Raw genomic sequence first — 24,503 nt, forward strand, 5'->3', positions numbered from 1 at the left:
TTCCTTCCCTTCGCCCCACGCCACCCACATGCGCGTAGACAAAAGTGCATTCTAAAGCGTTTCACGCTAATGCACCATTATCAAAAGCTGCCCTACAACACTCGTAAATCTTCACTTGCAGCTGACTGCAGAGCTTTAATAGATATTTATGTGTGCTTCCATCTGTGTCTGTATGTGCGTGTGTGTGTGCATCTGTGGTTGATCATAAATTATAATAAATTGTTGAACTATTAACAGCCAAAACAAACTAAAAGCCCCAACTTGAGGCGCTGGCAGTGGCAGAGCAACACATGTAATCCAAACAAGACCCAAACAACTCTAGTCTGTGCTCATTCGGCTAAAATACACCGAACTACAATAATTGCACAAGCCTCCGGCTATAGCCATCATATAATTTACTAAATTGATTTGCTTACGAATGCCAGCATTGTGCACCCACTTGAAATTCCCTTGTTATGCCTTATGCCTAGATGCTGCTGCAAACTGATGTTTGCCCATGTCTGATTCCACATGAAACTTCATTAACACCGATTTAATTCTCATCTGTAATAATTGTTTTATTAGCATCACTTCAAATCAAATACAACTGGCTAATTGTCTAAAACTAAGACTCTTAAGGCTTGAGAGCGATGACACAATCAATAGTATGGATGTAGATTAATTTGAGCGATAAATGCACAGATAAGGCTAGTTCGCTTATCAGGTTATATGGCAAGCTGATCGATGTTGATATCATTAATTAACAACATGGTAATATGGTATGTGGTTAGTCTGGATACTCTCGGTAGATGCGGAAATAGCTGTTGAATCCTAACTGATCCGCTACTGTAATGGAAGGTCATTTTACATACATTTTCCGTGATATGTATTATTGTCAAAGTGTCCTAGAGGTCAAAACAAATAAATTTAATTAGCTCGATCATGCATGAAAACTAATTCTCTATCTAATAAGTTTGAAATCAAAACTGAATCATATAAAACATTTTCGGCTGAAGATTATTTTATTTACTTATTTGTTTGAAAATAATTTATTTTCTTATTTAAAAGTATTTTCAATCGGCAACTAGCCTAGTTGATCGATTAATCACATCATAGTATCGATCGATTAGGTCATCGGTAGTATTGATCGATATGTTGCAGCCATTTTAGATCGTTTAGCAACTCTATTAAGCCTTAAGAGAGTCCCTAAAAATACTTCAAGTTTAGATCTCCAATGAAGAGAGTCATTGCACAGGGTATTCTTAAATGGAACACTTAAGAATAGTTGAGTGTATTTTATTTTCTATTGGGGCGGAAGAAACCTTAAAAGCGTGCAACGTTTCAAATTTATGTGCTGCGGAAGCAGCGACTTTTAGTTTTTTTCCAGGTGCTAACAGCAACAGCAAATCACTGGCTGAGGCAGTGCGAAGTGGAGTGGAGTTGCAGAAGCCCCGTTCTGGCAGGCGCCAAGGCAAGTCAAATGCAATGCAAGTGCGCTTTTCGCTGGCTCAGCGCAATTCGATTTAAAAGTCAGATCTCGCAGCGTTTTTGCTTTTTGTTTTTAATTCGCTTTCAGCTAATCCCGCACTTGGCCAAAGCGCATTTCTCATGCAGTGAAATCAAATGAAGTCGCAGCAAATAGTGAAATTGAATTGCAATTCAGGAGCTGATCGGATTTCCCTCAGCGGCTTAATTAATCAATTCGCAGGTGCTAAATGAGATACTCATCTAACAGATGCTGCAATAGATAAACTCTCGTGCAACTTTAGCTGCTCATAACAGGCGTCAAAATAATTGCCTTCCTTACAACATTCTGAGCATTTTCCCCGCATTGCAACGCATTTTCACTAACGATTAAGTTTCAGCTTGAAGCCGCGCAGCCACAGTAAAGTGTTGGCTCTTAAAGGCCACATAGAGAGGCAATTTAAAGCTCAGTAAATTATTATTTCAAACTCCGAATGAGAATATTAATTGGATATTATCAATGCAAAACCGTTTTATATACAAATATTTATTGCTCCTTTGTTTAGCCAGCAGCCGAGATTCGCCTGCATGTGTTTGATATTTTTGGTTATTCGAAAATAGCTTTATGACCCCACTCCGTTGCCAATTGTTGGGAATTTCACACAATTATGAAATCATAAATTTGCTCGCCCTCTGCAGACAGCATTGACTGGGTGAACACTTTTAGCCAGGTAATTGCTTCATCACGCAGCAGCGCAAATTTCTCGCTTCCTGCTCGACAGGCAGACAGCAAGGCCAGCCAGCATCCACTGCCAGGCATCATTCTAGGGTATCTCCGGCAACTGCGCTGCGTGCCAAGTTAACTGCAATAGGCAGGAAATTTGCAGAAATTCCATTTTGATGCTGCGCCATTTGAATTTTGCATGCGTAATGATTTCGTACTGCAGAGAAACCAGAGACGAGAGACCAGGGAGCAGGGAGCAGGGAGCAGAGACCAGAACAGCGCAGCGCAGCGGCTGTTGTTATGCGGAATTTATCTATTGCGAATGAAAGGCGCGTGCCACAGCATTGCCAGGCGAGCCATAGAACTATGGCCATAGAAATAGCCATTCGAATTGCATAAATATGGATGGCGTTAATTTCACAATCCGACACAGCAAGCGGATGCTCATTTCAATTTATTTGCGGTTTGCTATGGGGCTATATATAGTGCTACTTAGCTCGGTGGCTATTTAAGCTGCAATCCATTTAGGCAAATATTTCCTTTTTGGAGCAGAGGGCTTTGTACTGGACGTTGGCCCCAGTGGTGCAGCCAGTGGCGCGGAAATGATAGATCGGCCTGCCGCACATGTGGCTCTCGGCGTAGTTGCAGGTCAGCTTGAAGTAGGATATGTCCTTGGCCACATATCGCAGTCCGGCGCAGCCGACATGAGTGTTGTTCTCGACGGCCATCACCGCAAAGTGGTTAAAGGGCCTGTCGCGGAAGAGAACGGTTAAAGAGGCCAATTTGGAGCTGGAGTGCTCGACACTTACTGATGCTGGTAGGGCTTGATGGCGGAGCAGGGGTTGTGCTCCACATCGGCAGCTGTCATCTTGCGGCTGCTGTTGGTGTGCTCCGACCACCAGGTGCGGGTGCCGATGGTGATTAGCTGGGGATACATCTTCTCCATCAGGTCATTGTCCACCAGCCGAGTCATGTTGAACAGCTGGGGAGAGTGACAATATCTGATTAATCGGACTTGCACCACTCACACTCCCTAATCCCCACTCACAATGATGTTTTGGCCCGAGTTCTTGAAGTTGGCAGTGTTGTGGCAATCGTCGTGCTTTGCCTTGCACATGCGCACATTGTAGCTAGCCAACGTGGCCAGCTCCTCGCTCCACTGCATCACAACCATGCGCGCAGCTCTGGGCAGGGTCATGTTCCGGCCATTGGCCAGGCGCTGGCGAAAGTCGTTGTGGGCCTTGAGAATATTCTCCAGGTAGTCAGTGAGGTTCACTACCTTGCTCTCCCGAATACTGCACGACTTGTTGATGTCCTGCAATGCGCGAGAATATACCGATATCTTATGAGCTATTCCCGAGGCCCAGCACTCACCTTCGGCGGCTTCTCGCAGGCAATGTGACGCTTGCCCCTGGGACAGAGCTGCTGCACGCAATAGGGATTCTTCGGTCCGGTCGGCAGCTCGTCATGGGCCACGACCAGAAGAAAGTACATTCCGCACAGAATGGCTGGGAGCGAAATTAGCACATTCATCTTGATTCACCAACTAAATGGAACAGTGGCTGAATTATTTCGCACCAGGCTGTTTTATAGCCGAGCAGCGCCGACAGAGCGCTGCAGTGGCTGTGCTCAAAAGCAGTTGTCAGTTGGCTAACGAGTTGGCCAATACTGCAGTCTGTTTTAGTCTATGATTAAGCTAATTGCACAATCATTGAATGCCACGTCACTCAATTGGCTCTAACACTAGTGTTGGCAAATAGTTGTAATTCAACTAACATCAATAAGAACAAATACAGAGCAGAAAAGCTATTCATATCTCGCAGTACCTAAATATAATATGTATTTATAAATAATAATACTCGGTAAATAATGTTTTTATGCTAAACATTCACAGACTATATCTGTTACATTAAGTTGTTATGCTAAGTTTATATCGTTTGTTATTAATGTAAGTCTTTATCACCATCATAGATTTCCCCAGATGTACAAAGGCAATATTGGTACAATATACATACATACATATACATACATATTTACAGAAACAGAGTGTTGTCCATATTCGGAGGACTCGTCTGGGAGTCCCACAAGGTTGCCCATGTATATGTTTATACACGTTTGTGTAAACTCTTTGATGCGATAGCAGACTGTCAGGTGTTCGACCTTTCTAATCGCTTTTCATACTCACAATTTGGCCACCAAAGACTTGAAGAGCGAAACGTGCTACGGTAGACTACTTTAACTCGTATGCTGCCATCGAAGTGCTGCCACAGTCTTAGCTGATGTTGTTGCTATTTTATTTGCTCTTGATTTTAACGCTTGACTGCCTGAGCTGGCAGCATCGACGGCCACGCCTCCAGCTCTGTTCGAGCTACAAAGGCCATCGGGAGACATTAAGTGACACTTCGTGATTGTAAAGCGAAGCCAACCACATTTATAGGGAAGGCTTCAATGCTAATAACTCAGCAGCGCACAATTGATTAGAGCAAAGGTCCTTGGCACAAGCCATTCATCGGCTCTGGTGCCGAGCTGACGAGCTGCCAAACTCCCGAACTGGCGAACTGGCGAACCGCCCTCCCTATCCAGCGTCTCGCCTGCGATTACAATAATTGTCTAACAACGGCAACTGATGCTCAGCAGCTGATTTGTCTAATTGGTTTTGCCCAGGCCGGCTTAATTAGGCATGTCTGCACGAGGAAGCCTGTCGGTCGGTTGGCCGCCGTCCGGGCCAGTCCATGGCCGACTTAAAGTTGCTCGGTTGCTCCATGGAAAGATAAATGTTAAAATTATGCATAATTATTCATATAGGGAAACTTGCGCGTGCACCCGTCAAGTTTTGGTTGCGTTGCCTTGTTTAGTAGGTTGTAAATTTTAATGCAAAAAAAGATAAACGAAGGCCACAACATTTTTGTGTGATTTATTGTTTGGGGCGAGTCATGTGAAGGGCCATGCATTAAACAACAGACAAGGGCCAGCCTCTGGACAGTCAGTGCCTCCCGGAAACCAGAAGCACAGCCGGAATCAGAAGTATTTGTAGCCGACGCCCGAGGCACGCGCTGCACCTGTTGCCTGCCCTCCGGCTGCCTCCTGCTGCCTCCTGCTGCCCCCTGCTGCCCGCCTCCTGCCCTGGCTGCTGGCTTGGGCCATAAAGTCAGTTTGGCTGGCAAATTTATGGCTTAATACGTAACCTCAATACAATTTTTTCATACTTTGTATATAATTCATTTTTAATAGAGAAGCAAACGTGGATTGCGTTCAGCTTTGCAGTTTATGCTCGTCTCCTTTCTTCTTCCCCCTCTTATCTGGGCGAGTCCGAATGGCAGCCCCATTGTTATCGGCCGCTTAATCTTGTTAACGTTGCGCATTTATAATGTCATTATCAAGTCAAGGGCTGCAGATGCAGGAGGTGCATTGAGCGCCCTCTGAGATCTGGGCAATGCATCTTCGCGCTTCCTCGAAATTGCCGCTGTCTGAATTTCACAATTGAATAATCAAGCGCAATGGCATTGTTGCAAAGGGCCTTTGTCTAAGCTGATTTATTGTTTGGACAGGTCGCAATAAATTAAATCGGCTTGCGCTAATATTTGCCTAATAAAATTGATGCCAACACATTGCGGATTTCGGGATACCCTTGTCAAAGGATTGGGCTTTCGTTTGACTTTGATCAGAGGCTGTCGCAGTTGCTGTCGCCGTCGACGTCAACGTCAACGTCGACGTCTCCGTCGCCGGCCCATCAATATGCGCATAAAGATTAATATTTCTCGCAATTCACCGAATCCTGTTACAATAAGCCTTAATTTTATGCAAATCTCGCCAAAGTACCCACAACGCCTGCCTTCCGCCTCCTGCTTCCCGCTCTGGCCGCCGCGATGAGCTTAGCTGGCTCAATCCGCTCCGCAAGTCGTTCGAAAACTTTTTAAGCATCGCCGTGAAAAACTTGTTCGTGTCCTGCATGATAAAAGTGTGTCGAATACGCTGAGATACTCTTAACATGAACTCACAGCAAGGCGAGCTCTTCCTATTCGCGGCCTTTAAGAACTCCACAGTCGTTAACATGGCTAATAGAGTGCATTACCATCACAACTCCTAACTCTTTTTTTTTCAGCTTGATAACCCTTGAGCATAATTAAAATGAAATAAGTTGTTAAATGAAACAAAAACAGTTTGACAAATCAAATGAACGAGTTTAATACAATTATTTAATTGTATGTATAATTATATATATAATTGTTACTCATTTTGTTTCCAGTTCTAGTTCTCCATCCAAGCATGACCTCTAATTTAATGTACCATCGCCAATAGAAGAGAGAAAGAGAGATTCAAATTTCCGCTATTCTTTTCCATCCCTTCTTACTGCCTGTGTCATTCGTCTCACTTGATTTTTGAGAGCCTAATAGATTCGCCTGCTCTGCGTAGCCTCGACATGGCCCGTGTGAATACTGTATATGCATATGTATTGTGCGTAATTGATGAGTCTGAGGCATCTTTCATTGAAGCTAGCAAACAAAGAGGTTGCAATTACAGTGGCTCACGGCTGAACATTCTATGAAATTTATACATATATGATATTTTATATATTAACAATATTTATTATAATTGATTTATATGAGCTAGATTGGAATATCTCAAATGCCTAATCCTGGATCCCAATTCATTCGAGACTTTGTGTTTCTTTACCTTACTGTCTGGCACATAGACTAGAAAATATATACTCTTTATATAATATATATGTATGTCTGTTACATAGAATAGAGTTCCTGTAGCTGTTGCCTCATTACAGAGACTTAACCATATTTAGATTAAAGCGTGATTATGTTAATATTTGTTGTCTGAACCCCAAGCGCAATAAAATACGAATTCTTTATTCGTGTTTTCTTTGCCTTTCGTTTGTTTTCATGTGCGCGGATTTTAAAGCTGCGCGAAATATGCAAATTTTTTGTGTTATTTGTCGCATTCAGCGTGGGGAAAGTATTTTTGTATGCGAGTGCATTGTTCTTGCACATATATTTTAGGCTAGCGCACATCAACACTTTTGAATACAGACACACACACACACACGGACACACACGGACACACACGGACACATACATGCATATTCACATGCATAAGCAGCTATGGCTTTATTTGGGTGAAGGCCGTACGTATGCCAAAAAGCAGCAACAACAGAGCTGGACTAAAAAAAAAGAGATGAGAAGAGAAGAGAAGAGAAATAGAGCAACTTGGCAACACAACGCAAATCTGAAAATTAAATGCAATTTAGTGCAGCAAAGTGGCAACGCACACATGTAAAGAAGCAAACAAACATAAACACATACACACACACATATATATACAAACAAGCTGAGATGCCTGGACTGTGGGGAAAGAGCTTTAAAAATCAACAGAAACATCAGGTTTCATGTAAGCAGAGCAACACAACAACAAACCTAATAAAGAGAAAACGTTTTACATTTTGCTTTTATCGAATGTGAGTTCCACTTTGTAAATGTTTCTTTTCCATTTTTTTTTTTTTTTTTTTTTTTTTTTTTGTCCTTTGCATATGCTCAGAAATTACACAATTCATTTTTGGCGTAACATGTCAATTTGTATGCCTAATGCCGATCGGAGGAAGGGATCGAGGAAGGCAGGCGGAAAATTCGTGTTCTTTTCCAAATAGTAAACAAAATGTGCCAGCTTATACGCGCTTACATTGCCATTAGGCTCAAGAGCAGAACAAATCAGCAGCCGAAAGAGCAAAAGGGCTGACTGTGGCAACGGCAATGGCAACGGCAATGGCAATGGCAATGGCAATGGCAGATGCTGATAAGATCCAAGTGATTGGAAAGGCCAGCTTAACATTTTACACATTTGTGTAGGACTGAATGCTCAGTTTTTGCACACTTTTTCGATATAGATGTGTATAGGAGAACCATTAAATGTCTCCTCATCACAATCAGATTAGTTCCAAATTTATTGTGCGTTGTTTCCTTATTAGAGCTGAGAAACCCATTGATTAAGTTTGTCAATATATTGCTTAATTTTCAATCGATGGAAACTATACTATTTATACCCACTGTTAAATGACACACTATCACTCAATCGTGGTTTATACCTGCTAGCAAAATACTTAAAAAGTTATTACTTCATATATCATGCATAAATTAATACAGTCGTAAATTGAATCCTGCATTGCTTTAAATATTAACTGGAGTGGCCTTGCCGAACCAGTTAAATGTCGACTGCGACATATCTAGTATTCAAAACACATCACGACTGTGCTTATGACATTGCATCAAAAATTCATTCAACGACTTTCCGTTTGCGTGCAGTGCTCTTTATAAGCCTTTCGTCCTCTGCAATCAGCGCGCAAAGCGAGGAGCCAGCGCTAAAAATCCGAATTGAAAATGCAAATCTTTGACAGAGCTCGAAAGTGCAAAGCAAACAATATAAATATTACGCTATAGCAGCAGCAGCAGCAGAAACAGAAGCAGCAGCAGCAAAGCTAAGGACTAAAGCCGAAGGCGAACTGAATAAATTGTAGCCCACTTTGGAGCTGTAATAATTGCAAAGCAGTTGGCAACAACTCTTAGCCGTTTGCTTACCAGGTGAAAGTTTCGAGCTGCAGCTTCCCAGCTGTGTTCGTTTTTGGTTCTTCAGTCAGCTAATTGGCTAAATAAGTCCTGTTTAACTTGTCAAATTTTTGGAGCGCTTGAATAATAACGAATACGCCTCCAGCGACCCAATGCGAAATATAATTGCCATTTTATAGCGACAGCCGTTGCGCAATGAGCCTGTAAATGTTGGCTTAGTGTAAGTTCCACAATGCGACGCTATCATGTGGCTCTTCCCTCTTCGCCGTGTCCGTGCCCAAGTCCATTTGGCCGTTTCCATTGTGGCTTTGTCTGCGCCGAGATTTTATTGCTTTTTTGCTTTGCCTTTGACACGATTGCTGCTTAATCTTTAGCGTTTACCAAAAATTATACCCCGAGGAACATTACAAAATGAATTGCATTATGAGAATTGCTCCGCGTCGCGACGCACCGAGACTCTGAGTGAGCTTTAAATCCGCTTTTCGCTTACGCCTAGGATTATGCAACATAAATTAAATTAAAACGGGAATATGTGGGATTTTAGAAAATAAGATGTAAAACTGAGTTCTGACTTTTAATACGACAGCTATTTAATTAAAGTGGCATTCTTTTTACTGCTTCAACTAAGTTAAAATAAGTTAAACTATACAAAACTGTATTTGCTTTTGTTTTTTGCTCAAGTCCCATCTTGGCATCCCATCTTAAATATAATATAATAACTGCTATTTTAAATTTCTTTTTATGATTAAAAATTCGTTTGTTATTGCTAGAGATGGCACTATTAATCATATGCTGCAAAATTATCGATTTTTTTTTTTTTCTTCCATTGACTATGTAAGTGTATCGCAAATTGTGTCGCGATTAATCGAAATTACAATTGATTATTCAAAAAAATAATAATCGTGTCGATTTATTAAAAAAAGAAACTCTTCGATTAATGTTAAATTAATTATTTTCTTCCAAAAATTGAAATTAATAATCTCGTTACTAACATTATTCATATGATATAATAATTGATTAAAAAATTCTTTTGCCAGAGTTTATCGTCCTAGACTTTGTAGGTCTAGCCTAGACTTTAGTTTCAAAACTACAGCTTACTCCTAGACTTATTCCTCATTTTATTCAATCCCACAATTCCATTCAAATATTCATCAGATCTTTTTAGCCTTCGCTATTTGTTATTGATTGCGAAATTAGCTTGGATCGTATCTGAATAATTGCTATGCTCTATGCTACAAGCGTGCTTAAGCTTCAACAATATCATACTGATACTCTGATGAGAAATGCACCTGATTAGTGCATGACACACACCCTTGCACAGATACACATTCTTGTTATACACACACACGCACGCACATGCACACGCACACACCTACACGGTGCATACGCCTTATCACATTGTTGGCAGTTATTAACCGTCATTGCTGTTAAGCTGCTGTTGCTGGTTTTGTTGTCGCCGGTTTATCGTGGCAATGTTGTTTATAACATGGTCAGGTCATTGTTGCCGCCTGCTGGGTGGCAACCGCTGGGAGCCCAGCTATTAGTTGTTTTATGAGCACACGATACTATCAGCCGCCAGTGGACGAAGTGGGCCGCTGTGAGTGAGCTGGAGTGCGGTGCACGGCAGTGGCTCGGTGAATTCGATGCATAATTTTGCACTCAATTATAATGGATGGCAACGCCTGCGCTGGCTGGATAATAACGTGGCAGCTTTGGCGCTTCATGTGGCGCTGGCTTGCATGAAATTAAGAAATTGTGTCACAGTCGTCTATTCACGGAAGTGCGATTAAGATGTAGCTCGCACGAATCAGCATTAAGTGTGTCTAATCAATCAATCAGCCGAGGATTGGACCCCACGCCACCGGCAGCCGGCAGCCGGCTGGGGGCAGATAGAACATCTGCTTGAAAGTTTGGGTCAAGTGGCGTGCGGCTGGGCACGATTTGGGTTAAGCTATTGCATATTAAAAAACATTTCAAGCGTTTTATTGCTGCTGCACAGAAATGAATTCCACTTTGAGCGATGTTGGGCGTTGAAGTTGCAACTTCAAAGCTGCCAACTGGCAACTTTGCGAGCGCAACTCACCCACAAGCCACCAGCTGGCATCAACTGCCCGGCTGCCCGGCTGTCGGCTGTCGACTGCAACCTGCACATGGATGATTGAAACTTTTTCGATTTTATACTCATAATTTTGCAATGCTAACACTACAGCCCACAGGGCAGCAGCAAGCAGCGAACGGCGAGCGACGCCAACTTTATTCGAAATTAGCATAATTATTGTGCCATAAAGTTGAGCTTTGCCATTGGCAATAAGACTGCTAATGCTGGGTTTTATATGCAAATGCAAGGGGAACGCTGCAGCTGCTCCTCCTCTCAGCACCTGGGGACAGCTTCGATGTGGCACTGCTCCCGCGTGGGGCTGGAGCTGGACCTGAGGGGAACGTGTCGAACGGGGAGTACAAACAAGTAAAGTGTAAAGTAAAGTGTCGTCCCCACGCAGGTAAACATATTTTCCTAACGAATAGCAACTTAGTTGCTGGACACTTAGTAGCTGCTCCACTTGACGATTATGCACTCGTACTTTGGTTTTCAGCGCCACTCAATACTTGCTTGCTGCCTGCCACAAAATCTTTTAAGCAATTTATTGCTCTGGCTGCAACTAAAAACTTTAGCCAACATATTACGCTTGCAGCCGCAGAGCCCACAAAAACAGCTTAGCAGGCGGCTCCCTCTCCCTCTCCACTCTCCCCTGGCGCTGCTGCACTTCTTGTGGCCCGAATTGTCAGTCTGGCTAGTCCTTGTCGACTCAGTACGTAAGTCTGCCCAAACACACACAGCTGTGTCCTGAACCTCAACATGCGAGTGTGTGTGTGTGTGTGGCTTGGATTTAGAGCATGTGCCCCTTTTTATAGGATAGACAAGGACTGTAAAAGTGTCTCCGGCCAGCCAGGACACTTTTATTGCTCAGCATGTGACCAAAAAATAGTTGCGGTGGATTCTGTGTGCGATTTCTGGACCACACTGAGACATTTTTATGCACAGCTTCTCGGCTGCCACTTGAAGTTCGCCCTGGAATACTGCGCATCAGCATAAGTGAAACCATGTGCTGAATTGTTAAGCGTGTGGCATGTGCGAAGAAGGATGTGGGAAGTGCGATGTGGGATGCGGGATATGAAATGCCCCCGTTCTCCGACATGCGCCAGCCCCATAAATGTCTGTCTCAGCTTGACCTTCGGCTGCTGGAGTTCATTATAGGCCTGTCTGTCCGGCTTGACCAGCAGTCAGCACCATCTAAATCCACATAAAAGTCAGTTGCATCTTCACCTTGAGCTATAGCTGTCGGCCTAGACACGATATTTAATAGACGATGACTTCTGACAAATGGATATGAATAGAGATCACAGAAAGTCATATATTTGATCGGAGTGAATTGAGGGTGGGTGAGTGGACGAATGGACGAAAGGATGGATGATTGATCGAAGAGAAGAGAGAATAGAATAGCGAAGAGACTAAAAGATCTAGATCGATTCAACTCATCGTCCTAATCAAGATTATGTATACTTCCTAATCTGCGCTTTACATACATCTATTTTAATGAATTCATACATTTTCAAAGACTTCATACATCAAGACTTTCACCTTTCTAAATGGTTCAGGAAATACATATACAATATAAAAATTGGTCAATAAAATAATATAATAAAGTACGTATCTATATACATGCAATAAGGATATATAGGAAAATTCTTTAGTGCAGAATTTCATTTAAACAATCCATTACAGAAATTGACTTCACTTTATTATAGAAAAACTTAAAACGACTTTAAACAAGGTGTCGCAAAACTGTTAAATAGCAATTAATATAATGAGTGTAATGAATACACTCTGTCCACTTTTAAAGATATTGTTGCCTGTGCGGACAAGGACGCAGAGTAGAGTGCGCAGAAGGGGGCGGGCAGGAAAGCTCTGGCAAATAGTACAATATCCTGTCAGCCGAGTGCGCGTGTTGTTAGCTAAGCGCCTTGGATTTAAAATAAATTGAGGTCAAATGAGAGACAGAGCTGGCATTATCGTTGCAGTTGTTGTCCGTTGTCCTGGCAGTCGTCGTTGCCGTTGTCGTTGTCGTTTTCGTTGTCGTTGTTTTTGTTGTTGCGACTGTTACATGGCTTTTAGTGTGCGCCCGAATCGTAAAGAGAAATTCGGCGTGCATAATGGTAATTGCGTGTTTTTTCCACTCTAATTACAAGTTATATGCACTTGCACTTGCTCTTGCACTTGCACTAACACTAACACTAACGCTAACACAATAACGAAAGCGGGCCCATCCTTGCCAGCACTCACTTCCGAGGCTGTGGATACGGCTGTCGCAGCATCGGAGAGAGTGTGCCAAAAGAAACGGCAACCTACATTCGCAGCAGGCGGAGCAGCGACGTCGTCGCAGCCTCCGCATATAAAAATGAAAATTAAAAGAAAACTGCATATAAAGTGTTGCATTTGCGGCATGCTCTCGGTCTCATCGCGCTGCTCTTTTCGCCTTTTCACACTCTCTGCTAATTAAAAACAGCGCATACTGACATTAAAGCCAAAAGTTCACATCGCCTATCCGTTTTCTTTTTTCAGCCTGAGAACAGCCCAAAGACAGGGAGTGCGAGAGAGAGAGGTAGAGCTTGAGATAGATGCTCCCGTTTTTTTCGTACAAAACGTTGCGTATGCGGCCGTTGTACAGATTATCTCATTATGCCTGCGGTTGCTGCTATTTGTGGCCATCGCGAACCACGTGGCGTATAATTAATTACGTATTGAGCGTCTGCCGAGTACTCGAAAGCTGCAGAGCTGATTCTATTCACTTTTGAGCTGTCAGCTGATTTCCAGCATACTCTATCTAATTATGTCTATTCACTGGTGCGATACGATAAGATCATTGTTTGAAGCTGTCGAGCTTTTTCGACAACTCTGGCTCCAATCATTTACGAAGGCAAAAAATAAAACCAAAACGATATAATTTAGCTTATTATTTATTAATTTAATGCCGAGTCTGTGGACACTGTTTAGGCAAAGTTATTTCGATGCGAGGGTGACAAGTTTGTAAGTGTTGCGCGAATGAAGACTATTTTCGTACAGAGCTTAAAAGAATATAAATAAAGAGGAGTACGCAATTAACAGAGCGGATGAGATTTACATATGTATGTGTGTTATGCTTTGTTATGTGCAAGAGTGCGCTAACAGCGAATGAGAATGACAAAGGAAAGAGATTAACTTAAGAGAAGCTTATTTAACTATTAAGAGCAATTATTAGCTGCTGCGCCGAACATCCTCCCCACCGTTAAAAGACCATGACTTTTAACAGGATCATCAACCGGAAGGACGCACAGCTTATTGACAGCTCGACGTGTAGTTCCAGTGGGTGTACGCAGAACAGCGACTCTCACGGCTCCATCGGCTCCAGCGATGATTTCAACGACCCGGGCTAATGGCCACTTCAAAGGTGGCAGGTTTTCGTCTTTTACACAGACGACATCGTTGACCTTGATAGAAGGCCGTGGGGTCCGCCATTTTACACGCTGTTGCAGAATTGTGAGGTATTCCTCACTCCATCGCTTCCAAAACAACTGCTGTATGTATGTCATACGCTGCCAGCGATCGAGACGATTGCAGTTAATCCGAGATAGATCTGGTTCGGGGAAGTCGATAAGTGGTCGACCAATCAGGAAATGCCCTGGAGTGAGAACTCCAAGATCATCAGGGTTTTCTGAAATTGGAACAAGAGGACGAGAATTGATTATAGCCTGAATTTGGCACACCAATGTGCGCAGTTCATCGAAACCAAGAAGTGCCGATCCCATAGACCGATACAGGTGCCTTTTAGCTGTCTTCACTGCTGCCTCCCAAAGACCGCCAAAATGTGGCGAACGAGGAGGTATGAATTTCCAATCGAAGCTGTTGTTGATGCAGTAGTTGTGAACTTCAGTACGATGTTCCTGGCTCAAAAATAAACGTCTCAGATCCGCCAACTCGTTCCGTGCACCCACAAAGTTGGTTGCGTTGTCTGACCAGATGCATGTTGGAATGCCGCGCGTACTGACGAAACGCTTGAGGGCGCCCAAAAAGGCAGCTGTTGACAGATCCTTTGCAAGCTCCAGCCATACAGCCTTGGTTGTGAAACAAACGAACACGCAGACGTAGCATTTTACTGATGCTCTATTTCGTCCATCGGGCTTGTAATAAAAAGGTCCACAATAGTCAACTCCAGTGATTGTGAATGCCGGTGAGCACTGTGCACGCTCCTTAGGCAAGTCTGCCATTATATGCTCAACTAGGCGAGGCCGGGATCTGCAGCAAATTATGCATTTTCGCAATTCTCGGGCAACAGTTTTCATGCCGCCTATGGGCCAAAACTGCAATCGAATAGCTGCAAGCAAAGCCTGCGGTCCGGCGTGGTGATGCATTTGATGAAAATGGGATATTATAGCGAAGGTTAAGGGATGGTTTTTGGGTAAAATAATTGGGTGACGCGCATCGAAGCCGAGAGTAGAATGCCCCAAACGACCACCAACTCTTAGTAGCCCAAAATCATCCATAAACGGAAATAGCGAAAGAATGGCGCTTGACGAGTGTATATTCCTTCCATTCTGTAGGGCAGAGTATTCCGGTTGCAACTGAGCTCTTTGAGCAAGACGACATAATAGGAACGATCCTTGACGCAGATCATCCGATGATAACTCAGGTGATTTTATTTTCCGGATGAATTTATGAACATAACCAAAGATTCGCTTCATTATTCCGAATGAATTTATGTACTTGAATGACAAAGAGATGTCCACATGCTCTGCCGACAGCAAGACTCTTTGACGCATTTCAGGCAAGCATGCTTCAGGCAAGCAGTGCCTAGGCCAATAACATTTTTCCTCTTGCAAAAAAGAAGGTCCATGCATCCATAATTTCGAGTGCAAGAGCTCTAACGGTGCTGCTCCTTTAGATAACATATCTGCAGGGTTCATCTCAGTGGGCACGTAATGCCACTCCATGCCGATTGTGAGCTGCTGTATGGCACAAACCTTGTTAGCAACAAAAACATTGAATTTGGATGGCTCTTCCTTTAGCCAAGACAAGACCACCGCTGAATCTGACCAGCAATGCATCTCACATTCGAACAAGTTCAGTTTCTCTATCTCGCTTATCAAGTTCGCAAGCAGAAATGCAGCGCATAACTCAAGCTTAGGCACAGTGAGGGTCTTTAGTGGGGCGACTCTAGCCTTGGAACAGAGTAGATGCACTTTGACAGCATTATTCATCGATGACCGAACATAAACACAAGAGCCATAGGCCTGAAGGCTAGCATCGCAGAAGGCATGTAATTCAACTCTTGCTTTAAGTTGGAGTACATAACGAGGAAAGGTTGCACTGCTCACTTGATGAAAGTCCTTACAAAATTCGCTCCAAATCGTTTCCAATGATTGTGGTAGACTCTCATCCCATTGTAGCTTGTCTCTCCACATGCGTTGCAAGATGATTTTTGCCCTAGTTAATGTTGGTCCGATCAAACCTAACGGATCGTAGCATCGCGCAATGGTTGACAGAACTGAACGTTTTGTGTGTTTTCCAACACTAATTTTGGGCTCGAAAGTGAATACGAAGCTATCCTTTCGAGGCTCCCAGATGAGTCCAAGAGTTTTTGTCACATCGGTCCCATCGCCGAGTTTGAGAAAACTCTCCTGCTCGATTTCTGGAACTCCGCGAAGAATGTTGATTGAGTTTGAGCACCATTTTCTCAATTTGAAGTTGCCTCGCTCAAGAAGATTTTTAGTTTGTTCCATTATGTCGCGAACTTCTTCAACTGAATTGCCTCCTGAGATCAGATCGTCAACATAGAAATCTCGCAAAACAGTTTTAGCTCCTAGGGGGTATGATGACGACTCATCCATTGCTAATTGGTGCATTGCACGAATAGCCAAAAAAGAAGCGGGCTTGGTCCCATAAGTGACGGTATTCAATTTGAAGACTAGAATGTCGTCGTCTGAGGAGTTTCGCCATAAGATACATTGAAGCATTGCATCAGGCTCTGAAACCTTCACACACCTATACATTTTACTAATATCACCTGTAAGTGCAATGGAAAATGTACGAAAACGAACGAGTGTGTGAAACAATGTAGCTTGTATGGTCGGTCCTGACATAAGAATATCATTTAATGAAAGCCCAGATGTGGTAACAGCCGAACCGTCGAATACCACTCTCAGCTTTGTTGTCGAACTTTCTTCCTTGTATACACAATGATGAGGCAAGAAGTATTTGCATTTAGAAATCTCTGCGCTGGGCACCGGTGACATATGGCCGAGATCAATATATTCTTTCATAAATGCAGAGTATTTTTCCTTCATAGCATGATTTCGAGCAAACTTACGCTCCAAATTTAAGAGCCGACGCTTGGCCTGCACATAAGAGTCGCCCAAAGATTCGAAGCCTTGCTTTTTTGGCAAGCAGACTAAGTATTCCCCTGAAGACAATCGACGATGAGTTGCGATGAAATGCTGCTGACAGTGGAGCTCCTCTGTTGTTACCTTGGCGATAGGCTCGAAAACGTGCTCCACTTCCCAAAATTGACGAACCAAATCATCAAGCCGAGTGCTGAGATTGGTATCATCGGAAGCTCTTTGAGTTACGATGAACGATGAGAGTTTGGGGGCCGATTGCCCGCCACCTGATATGATCCAGCCGAGTTGAGTTTTCTGCAAAACTGGCAACCCAGGTGCCAACATAATTTGCCCAATACACAACAGCTCAAAGAAAAGACCAGCTCCGATGAGAAGATCAATTCGCTGTGACTTATAAAATAAGGGATCAGCTAACTTTATGTTTGAGGGTATGTTCCAACTATTAGTAGACATTGAAATTCCAGGCTGATTATCAGTAATCGTCTTGGCGATGATTGCGCTGATGGTAGTTGAGTAATCTGAAATCCGCGATTTCAGAACGAGATCGACTGAGTATCCTTCAGTTGAGAAGCTAGCATCTCCAATGCCAGAAACTGCAGTAAGCGACTTTCTTTTTCGGAGCTGAAGCTGATTAGCGAATTGCGTGGTAACAAAGTGAAGTTGAGATCCTGAATCCAAGAGTACACGACACGGAACGAATGTTCCAACTCGATTCTTAACAAGGATTATAGCAGTGGCTAGAAGCACAACATCAGACGAATGAGGCGACAGATGGGCTTGAGGCAAAGAAGGTGACATTGCAACCATAGCAGAGGAATGTATTGCATTTGTTTGTTGAACAGTGTTGGATGTATCTACTGAAGATTGATTGTAATGCAATAAGGTATGGTGCTTCGATTGACAAGTGCGGCAGGTACTAGATTTGCAATCTTTCAGCTGATGCCCCTTTCTTAGGCAATTTAGGCACAGAGCGAGTCTCTTGGCCTCCTTATGTCGTGCAATGGGTGGCAATTGCTCAAAACGCTTACATTGAAATATCATGTGGCTCGTGTCTTCGCAAAAGACACAACGACTGGGAGTTTTGGAAGCAACAAATGATTTTCTTAAATGTGTACTCACGATCTTCCCTGACTTGCCAACCTGACCATCCTGCAAAACTTGATCCACATTTTCAAGCATTCGACACCGCTCTTGCAAGAACGTTGACAACTTGGCCCACGACGGTAACTCATTTGCTGATGATCGTTCCTCCCATTTGGCCTGAGTGCATTTGTCCAATTTCTGCAACACTGTTTGCACGATGATACAATCAGCGACTTCTTCCCTCGATGCAAGAGAATCCATAGCACGAATGTGAGATGTAACCTTATCCGCCAACTGCCTCAGTCTGCCCACAGATGAATCTGCCTTCTCAAGCCCAAATATCGCTCTGATGTGTGCCTGTAAAATAAAACGTTTATTATCAAATCGACGTTGAAGAATATCCAGAGCGACGCTATAGTTAGCCCTATTTATTTCCAATGAGCCGATGGTATCCAGCGCAGCACCACTTAAGCAGGACCGAAGATGTTGGAGCTTCTCAATAGGGCTGAGATCAGAGTCAGCATCTATGATCGTTTTGAACATAGAGAAAAAGTTTTCCCACTCAGTATAGATTCCACTAAATTTTGGCAATTCCAACTGCGGCAAACGCGACCGATTTGACATAATGAGCACTGGATTAGCATTTGTAGAGCTTGTATTAAGTGTCGAAGAAAACTGTTGATTTGGCCGACTTCCCAGTTCACGTTGAAGCAGGGCCTTAAACTTCAGTAGAATTGATTCAAATTTCGCAGGTAAATCACTGGATATGGACTCAAAATCTGATTCTTCTAAGTTCGTGTGAACCGCATCGAAATTTGACTCTAATTTGGTGATTAAATCCAAAAGTACACGTAAATCACACGAATCCATATGGCTTAATTTGTCCGCGTCTGATTCGGCATATAGACTTTCGAGTCTATCGAACAGCGCTTTCGTTTTACGCTTTAGATAAGTGACCTGAGATGCAGGAACTTGATCAGCACTCGATTCTAAATTATTCATTTTAGCCACAAATTTATTTGTCTTATGTTCACTTTTGAAAGAACACTTGCAATTGCAAAGTTAATGTACAAGCTAATAGCTCCACTTATGCACATATAATTTATCTGCACAGTTTATATGCAAGCCCACTGTACGTATATACATATGTATGTACGTGTGTGATCGAGACAACTATTTTCGGAATAGCTGTGCAGACGCTACATAAAAGGCGCTAAACGCGATGATCCACGGACGAAAGAAAAAATGATAAAGATAATCAGAATGCAAAGCCACTGCATGCAGATTATCTGAGCTTTGATTTATGTATGTGTGTGTGTGTGTGTGTGTCTTCTACGATTGACACAGCTTTTTAGGTTTGCGCGCTTTCTATGCAGATGCAGCTGAGAAAGCGCCAACCGCGACGAACGAAACGGCAATTAAAAGAGGATGCAAAAAACTCAAGACAATTGCGTACACATACATATAAGCAGTTCGAACGAAATGTTAAATGTTTTACAAGGTTGTGTCACAATGAAATTGATAATTTGAATGCACTATCTTGCACAAATGTTTTGTAAATTTCACTGATGAGCGACGCCAAGATGGTGTAATAACTTTTAACGCGCTAAGCGAGCACCACAGAGTGTATTAGGATCACGTCGGGGTCACCAAAATGTTTGAAGCTGTCGAGCTTTTTCGACAACTCTGGCTCCAATCATTTACGAAGGCAAAAAATAAAACCAAAACGATATAATTTAGCTTATTATTTATTAATTTAATGCCGAGTCTGTGGACACTGTTTAGGCAAAGTTATTTCGATGCGAGGGTGACAAGTTTGTAAGTGTTGCGCGAATGAAGACTATTTTCGTACAGAGCTTAAAAGAATATAAATAAAGAGGAGTACGCAATTAACAGAGCGGATGAGATTTACATATGTATGTGTGTTATGCTTTGTTATGTGCAAGAGTGCGCTAACAGCGAATGAGAATGACAAAGGAAAGAGATTAACTTAAGAGAAGCTTATTTAACTATTAAGAGCAATTATTAGCTGCTGCGCCGAACAATCATAATTAATAGAAAGTGTAAAATAATTGTTATGAAACTACTGTTATTTTATTTATTTGATTTTGAAACATTTATGGTTAATGTTATTTTTAAATATTTATGGACCATAAATTAGTCCCCTATTAAAGTGTGTAAATATAAATAATGAAACTAAAGACACGAAATTGCGAATTACTCATTCGATTAGTGTTAAAAAAGAAACACACACACACACACACACACCAAATCAGTTCATAGTCGATAGCTCGCATTCCGAATGGCTTGCCATGCGGTTGCTTATCGCCGTCATTAAAAAAATGTTGCTTGTTTTGTGCAGCCAAACGAGCAAATCGCCAATGAAATTGGCTGTTTAAAATACTCCCGTATAAACACGCATGTGCCATGAATACTCTCTACCTATTGGAAATCGGTTGAAATTCTGCCGGTAGACTGCCGCTTAACACTTCTTTGTATGGAGCAAATTGATACAATTGCGAGGCCATATTAAAAGTGAATTTATTTGTTATTTAATTTCAATTTATTAACCTTTGTTTGTCAATCCGTGGGGCTAATAGGCTCTCCAGTACAATTCACACACCGTTTACAATAATCAGATTACTTTTGAAACTCATTTTAAATTTGAATAAATTTTATTTTTAAAGTTCAAATATAAGTACAAATAAAATGCAAATACTGGCAAAGACTAAATAAAAACCTACCTACATTTATGGAAATTTATATACAAATGGATATTTTAATGTACTTTTAGTCAGTACTGTAGGGTGCTTTGACTTTTTTGCATTGCCCCTCAAAGTAGAATTGATTTGCTTATCAGTCATTTGCTTTTTACAGCCGTGTCTAGCGCAAAAAACAAAGAATATTTTAAATGTTTACATACATGTTTATTCTAAAAAATATATATAGCACGGCTGGCAGATGGGTCCGTCGAATATGAACAGCCGTGTATAATAAACATAAACAATTCTATTAACATCAGTCTGTTGCTTCCTTAGCATAAACAACTTTTCATATAAAAAGAGTTTTAGAAGCTGTTGAGCTTGCTGACAGCGCTGACAAATATATGATAGTACTTTCTGCTTTTAATATCCATTGTGCGTATTTATTAAATTATGTTATTATTATGACTACCGCTAAAAAGTCGTGATCGTTCTGTTAATGTAGGAAAAACAAATATCAGTTAAATAAATATTAGCTACTACGACGAATTTACCATATAAAAATATTAGTTAATTAAATATTAGTTACTACGACGATCGTATATTCTTTTTAACCGAGAAGAAACGTGAAGTTGGTCAATTGCAGGAGAGTTTGCTTATGTTGAAATAAGTGATATTTTGAAATTAATAAATATACAGAGAAGCACGCAGTCAGCATTCACTCGCATGGCTGTTGAAAATAATTACTTGCATTTTTATTTGCAGCTCTCAGCGAATGATGACAGTTTTTATTGCTAAGAGCAAACAATTGTAGCGTACATTTCAGGCAATTGTAAAAAATGATGGTTTATATTTTCCGCTTTTAACACTGAAGCCCGACCCACATCAGAGCTGGTTGTGCAAACGAAGGCTCCCCTGGAACCATCCGACAATTGTTTATAGCACAAGTGTTAAATATTTTTGCTTGGCACGCCAGTGCACTAAAACAGCCCAGCAATCCAGCAGCCCGTCGTCCCCTCTACCCGGCTACCCAGCTACCCGGACTCCCCCAGCTATCCACCAACCCAATTTGGCAGGCTAGGAATTTACAAATCCAAAGCGACAGCTTAAGCATTCATGTTGGCCCCGATCCCGCCCTGGCAACAATTACAACGACGCCAAACAGCATAAATAAATGTAGAAATTATTATTAAATGCGAGCAGCAATCAGTTCCCCCATCCAGCCCCCACCCTGGCCCATTGATTGCGCCTTATCGATCTAACAGTTTTTGGAGAGCGCGGGTATTTTACAATAAATAACCGAGCAATACAAAAGCGGAATTCATGTACACATTGGATGGCGGGCCATAAATTAGAGCTCATTCCGAATTGTGGGCGAGTATAACAGACATTAGGCACATTTTTGCATTGGCGCACTTTAATTGGCCTAAAGGGGAAGAACAAAATATTAAAAAAAAAAAACCGAAATCAATTGGCCGACACAGGAACCAACGGCTAAGTTTAAAACTATTTTTAACTTTTTCAATTGATAGAATAAAAAATATTAAACGCCCAGCAACAACAACAACGAGAATAAGGCCCAAAAAGGGCAAAAAAGGTACTCGAAATTATAATGCTTAACCTTTAAGCCCCGTTTGGATTGCGTGTTAAGTCGCCTGAAAGTTCTTTCTTACTACTTAGGCAAGTTGTTGTTGATGCCCTACAGCATGTTGAGGATTATGAGAGTATTATAACTTTGTCTCCGGCTATGCGCCGGGACCGACTTTGTTAAATTTTGATAACTGGAGAGTACAAATAAACTCATGAAATATAAATGGACAGTCGGACATATTTGTTGCCAGCTCAAATAAAACATTTCTGATGCGCCCTTAGGTATGCTTCAGTTTACTTTTTATTATTATTCACAGCCATCCATCAAATATATCAAATATTTCTGCTTCTGCTTTCGTGTAACACATATATTTTTCGCATTCGTTGTCTAGTTTGTCTCTGAGATGCAAGCGTATACGTCTCCTTCGTAGCCATGGCGATATTCGTCCCATCGTCTTAAATGTCAGAATATTCACATTACTTTTTTCCACTTTTTTTTTTCATTTTTTCTCATTTTTACTTTTGACGTTGCAGAGTGTGGCATGGTCGAGGTCAAGCACTTCCTGCCACATGCCTGCCTTTATACTTTTACATTTCTTTAGCCGCCCTATTCCACGCTTGTTGGCACCTACGAACTTTTTTTTTTTGCAGTCGGACGGACTTAAGCCTTCCCAGCTGTTAACGACCTTTGCTAGTTGAAACCCGTTCGCTGCCCAACTGTGGGGGCGGGGCAATCAACTAGCGAGCGCTGCGCTGGGTGGGGGCGTTAAGCTGCAATTGCGAGCAAAGTTTATAAAAATGGCCAAGTGCTTCGCGATGTGTATATAAGTTTTCTAAATTTATTACGATTCGCGCGAAACCTGAAAGCTATAATTTTCGAGCGGTTTTACGACCACGCCCCGAATGTCGAATGTCGATTTTTGATATTTGCTCTTGACACGCAACGCGCTTTAAACTTTTACACAGTTGCGGCTCGCTTCTTCTCTAAAAATATCCATAAATCAATTTTAGTTGATTCGTGCTGAAGAGAGTCGAGTCGAGCCCAGCCGAGGACTGTGCGCGCAACGAGTGTCTTCCACAAATTGAAAGGGACGAGTGGCAGGAGGCAGGAGGCACTAGACAGGAGGCAGGAGCTAGCGGCCAGCAGGCAGCAGTCAGTCGGCGGAAGGGGGTTTGTTTTCGCATATCTTTACATAAATTTAACAGATATCCTTGGCATATTTGCTCACGTTGGCGGTTGTGGCACCAGAAACGGGCCGCAGAATATTTGCTTGGTCAATAGTTTCAATTCGAAGCCGTCAGTTCGCGTTTCAACACTTTGCGCATAATTCCCACGCTTAATTGCATTTTTAATTTTATACATTCGCTTTTTTTTAATTTTTTTTTTTTTTTTTTCCTTTTGGTGCGTTTGCATATATTAAGTGCGCAGTTCCCACGGCTCTCTGGATGTCTGGGTGCCTTTGGATGACTGAATTCGCTCTGTCTGTCATCTGTCCATCGACATCAGCGCTGTCAAAAGATTTAACAGTTTAATGAGGTTTTGCAGTACTCACAGCTGCGGGTAGATATATGTATGTACATATATACGTATGTATATCCTTGTGTCAGCGTCTGTATTTATTGTATTTATTGTAACTCGGCGGTGCGGTCAATCCAGCCGCTGGCAGTCCAGCCCTCTCCAGAGCCGCTTCGTCCTTCGTCCTTCGGCCATGTTGCCGCCATCATCGCACGTCGCTCGTCGCTCGTCGCTCGTCGTCGCATGTCAATGCTGCTGGCCATTGTTGACAGTAGGATTTATGTTTCAGCAGTGTCACTCCTCACTCGCACACTCACACATGGCCGGGCTTATATACACGTTCAAACAAATGTAGCAAACTTTTGCCCATTAACATATTGATTTTTATGGCCAACAAATTTACGAGCTTTGCTTTGCGTGGGCATTTTCTTTGTTTTTTGTTGCTTTGC

The 24,503-nt window shown here is 42.2% G+C and overlaps 2 protein-coding genes and 1 long non-coding RNA gene across 3 annotated transcripts; all 3 read right to left on the reverse strand.

The window, feature by feature from the left end:
- Positions 1-2,578: 2,578 nt before the first annotated feature.
- LOC108612791 (venom allergen-1-like) lies at positions 2,579-3,738 on the reverse strand. Its single transcript, XM_018005792.2, has 4 exons — positions 3,542-3,738; positions 3,216-3,482; positions 2,977-3,149; positions 2,579-2,917 (listed from the first exon to the last, which is right to left on the reverse strand). Exons 1-4 carry the CDS (start codon positions 3,698-3,700, stop codon positions 2,692-2,694), a joined length of 825 nt encoding a protein of 274 aa, XP_017861281.1. The 5' UTR covers positions 3,701-3,738; the 3' UTR covers positions 2,579-2,691.
- Positions 3,739-6,326: 2,588 nt separating this feature from the next.
- Positions 6,327-9,563, reverse strand: LOC149269451 (uncharacterized). The gene is made up of 2 exons (XR_016269724.1): positions 8,746-9,563; positions 6,327-6,660 (listed from the first exon to the last, which is right to left on the reverse strand). It is a non-coding gene; the product is annotated as an uncharacterized LOC149269451 (long non-coding RNA).
- A 4,096-nt stretch (positions 9,564-13,659) lies between these two features.
- On the reverse strand, positions 13,660-20,292 carry LOC149269452 (uncharacterized). The gene has a single exon (XM_089466800.1). It carries the CDS (start codon positions 19,246-19,248, stop codon positions 14,011-14,013), a length of 5,238 nt encoding a protein of 1,745 aa, XP_089322926.1. The 5' UTR covers positions 19,249-20,292; the 3' UTR covers positions 13,660-14,010.
- Positions 20,293-24,503: the final 4,211 nt, after the last annotated feature.

Source organism: Drosophila arizonae, chromosome 4 (assembly GCF_054131065.1).
Source record: "Drosophila arizonae isolate 15081-1271.41 chromosome 4, UAZ_ARI_1.0, whole genome shotgun sequence".
Taxonomy (NCBI): Eukaryota; Metazoa; Arthropoda; class Insecta; order Diptera; family Drosophilidae; genus Drosophila; species Drosophila arizonae.

Coding starts and splice junctions, on each gene's coding strand:
- LOC108612791 (XM_018005792.2), bottom strand. CDS start 3,700: ATGAATGTGCTAATTTCGCTCCCAGCCATTCTGTGCGGAATGTACTTT. Junction 3,483..3,541: donor CCTGCGAGAAGCCGCCGAAG/GTGAGTGCTGGG, acceptor CGCGCATTGCAG/GACATCAACAAGTCGTGCAG. Junction 2,918..2,976: donor ATCAAGCCCTACCAGCATCA/GTAAGTGTCGAG, acceptor CTTCCGCGACAG/GCCCTTTAACCACTTTGCGG.
- LOC149269452 (XM_089466800.1), bottom strand. CDS start 19,248: ATGAATAATTTAGAATCGAGTGCTGATCAAGTTCCTGCATCTCAGGTC.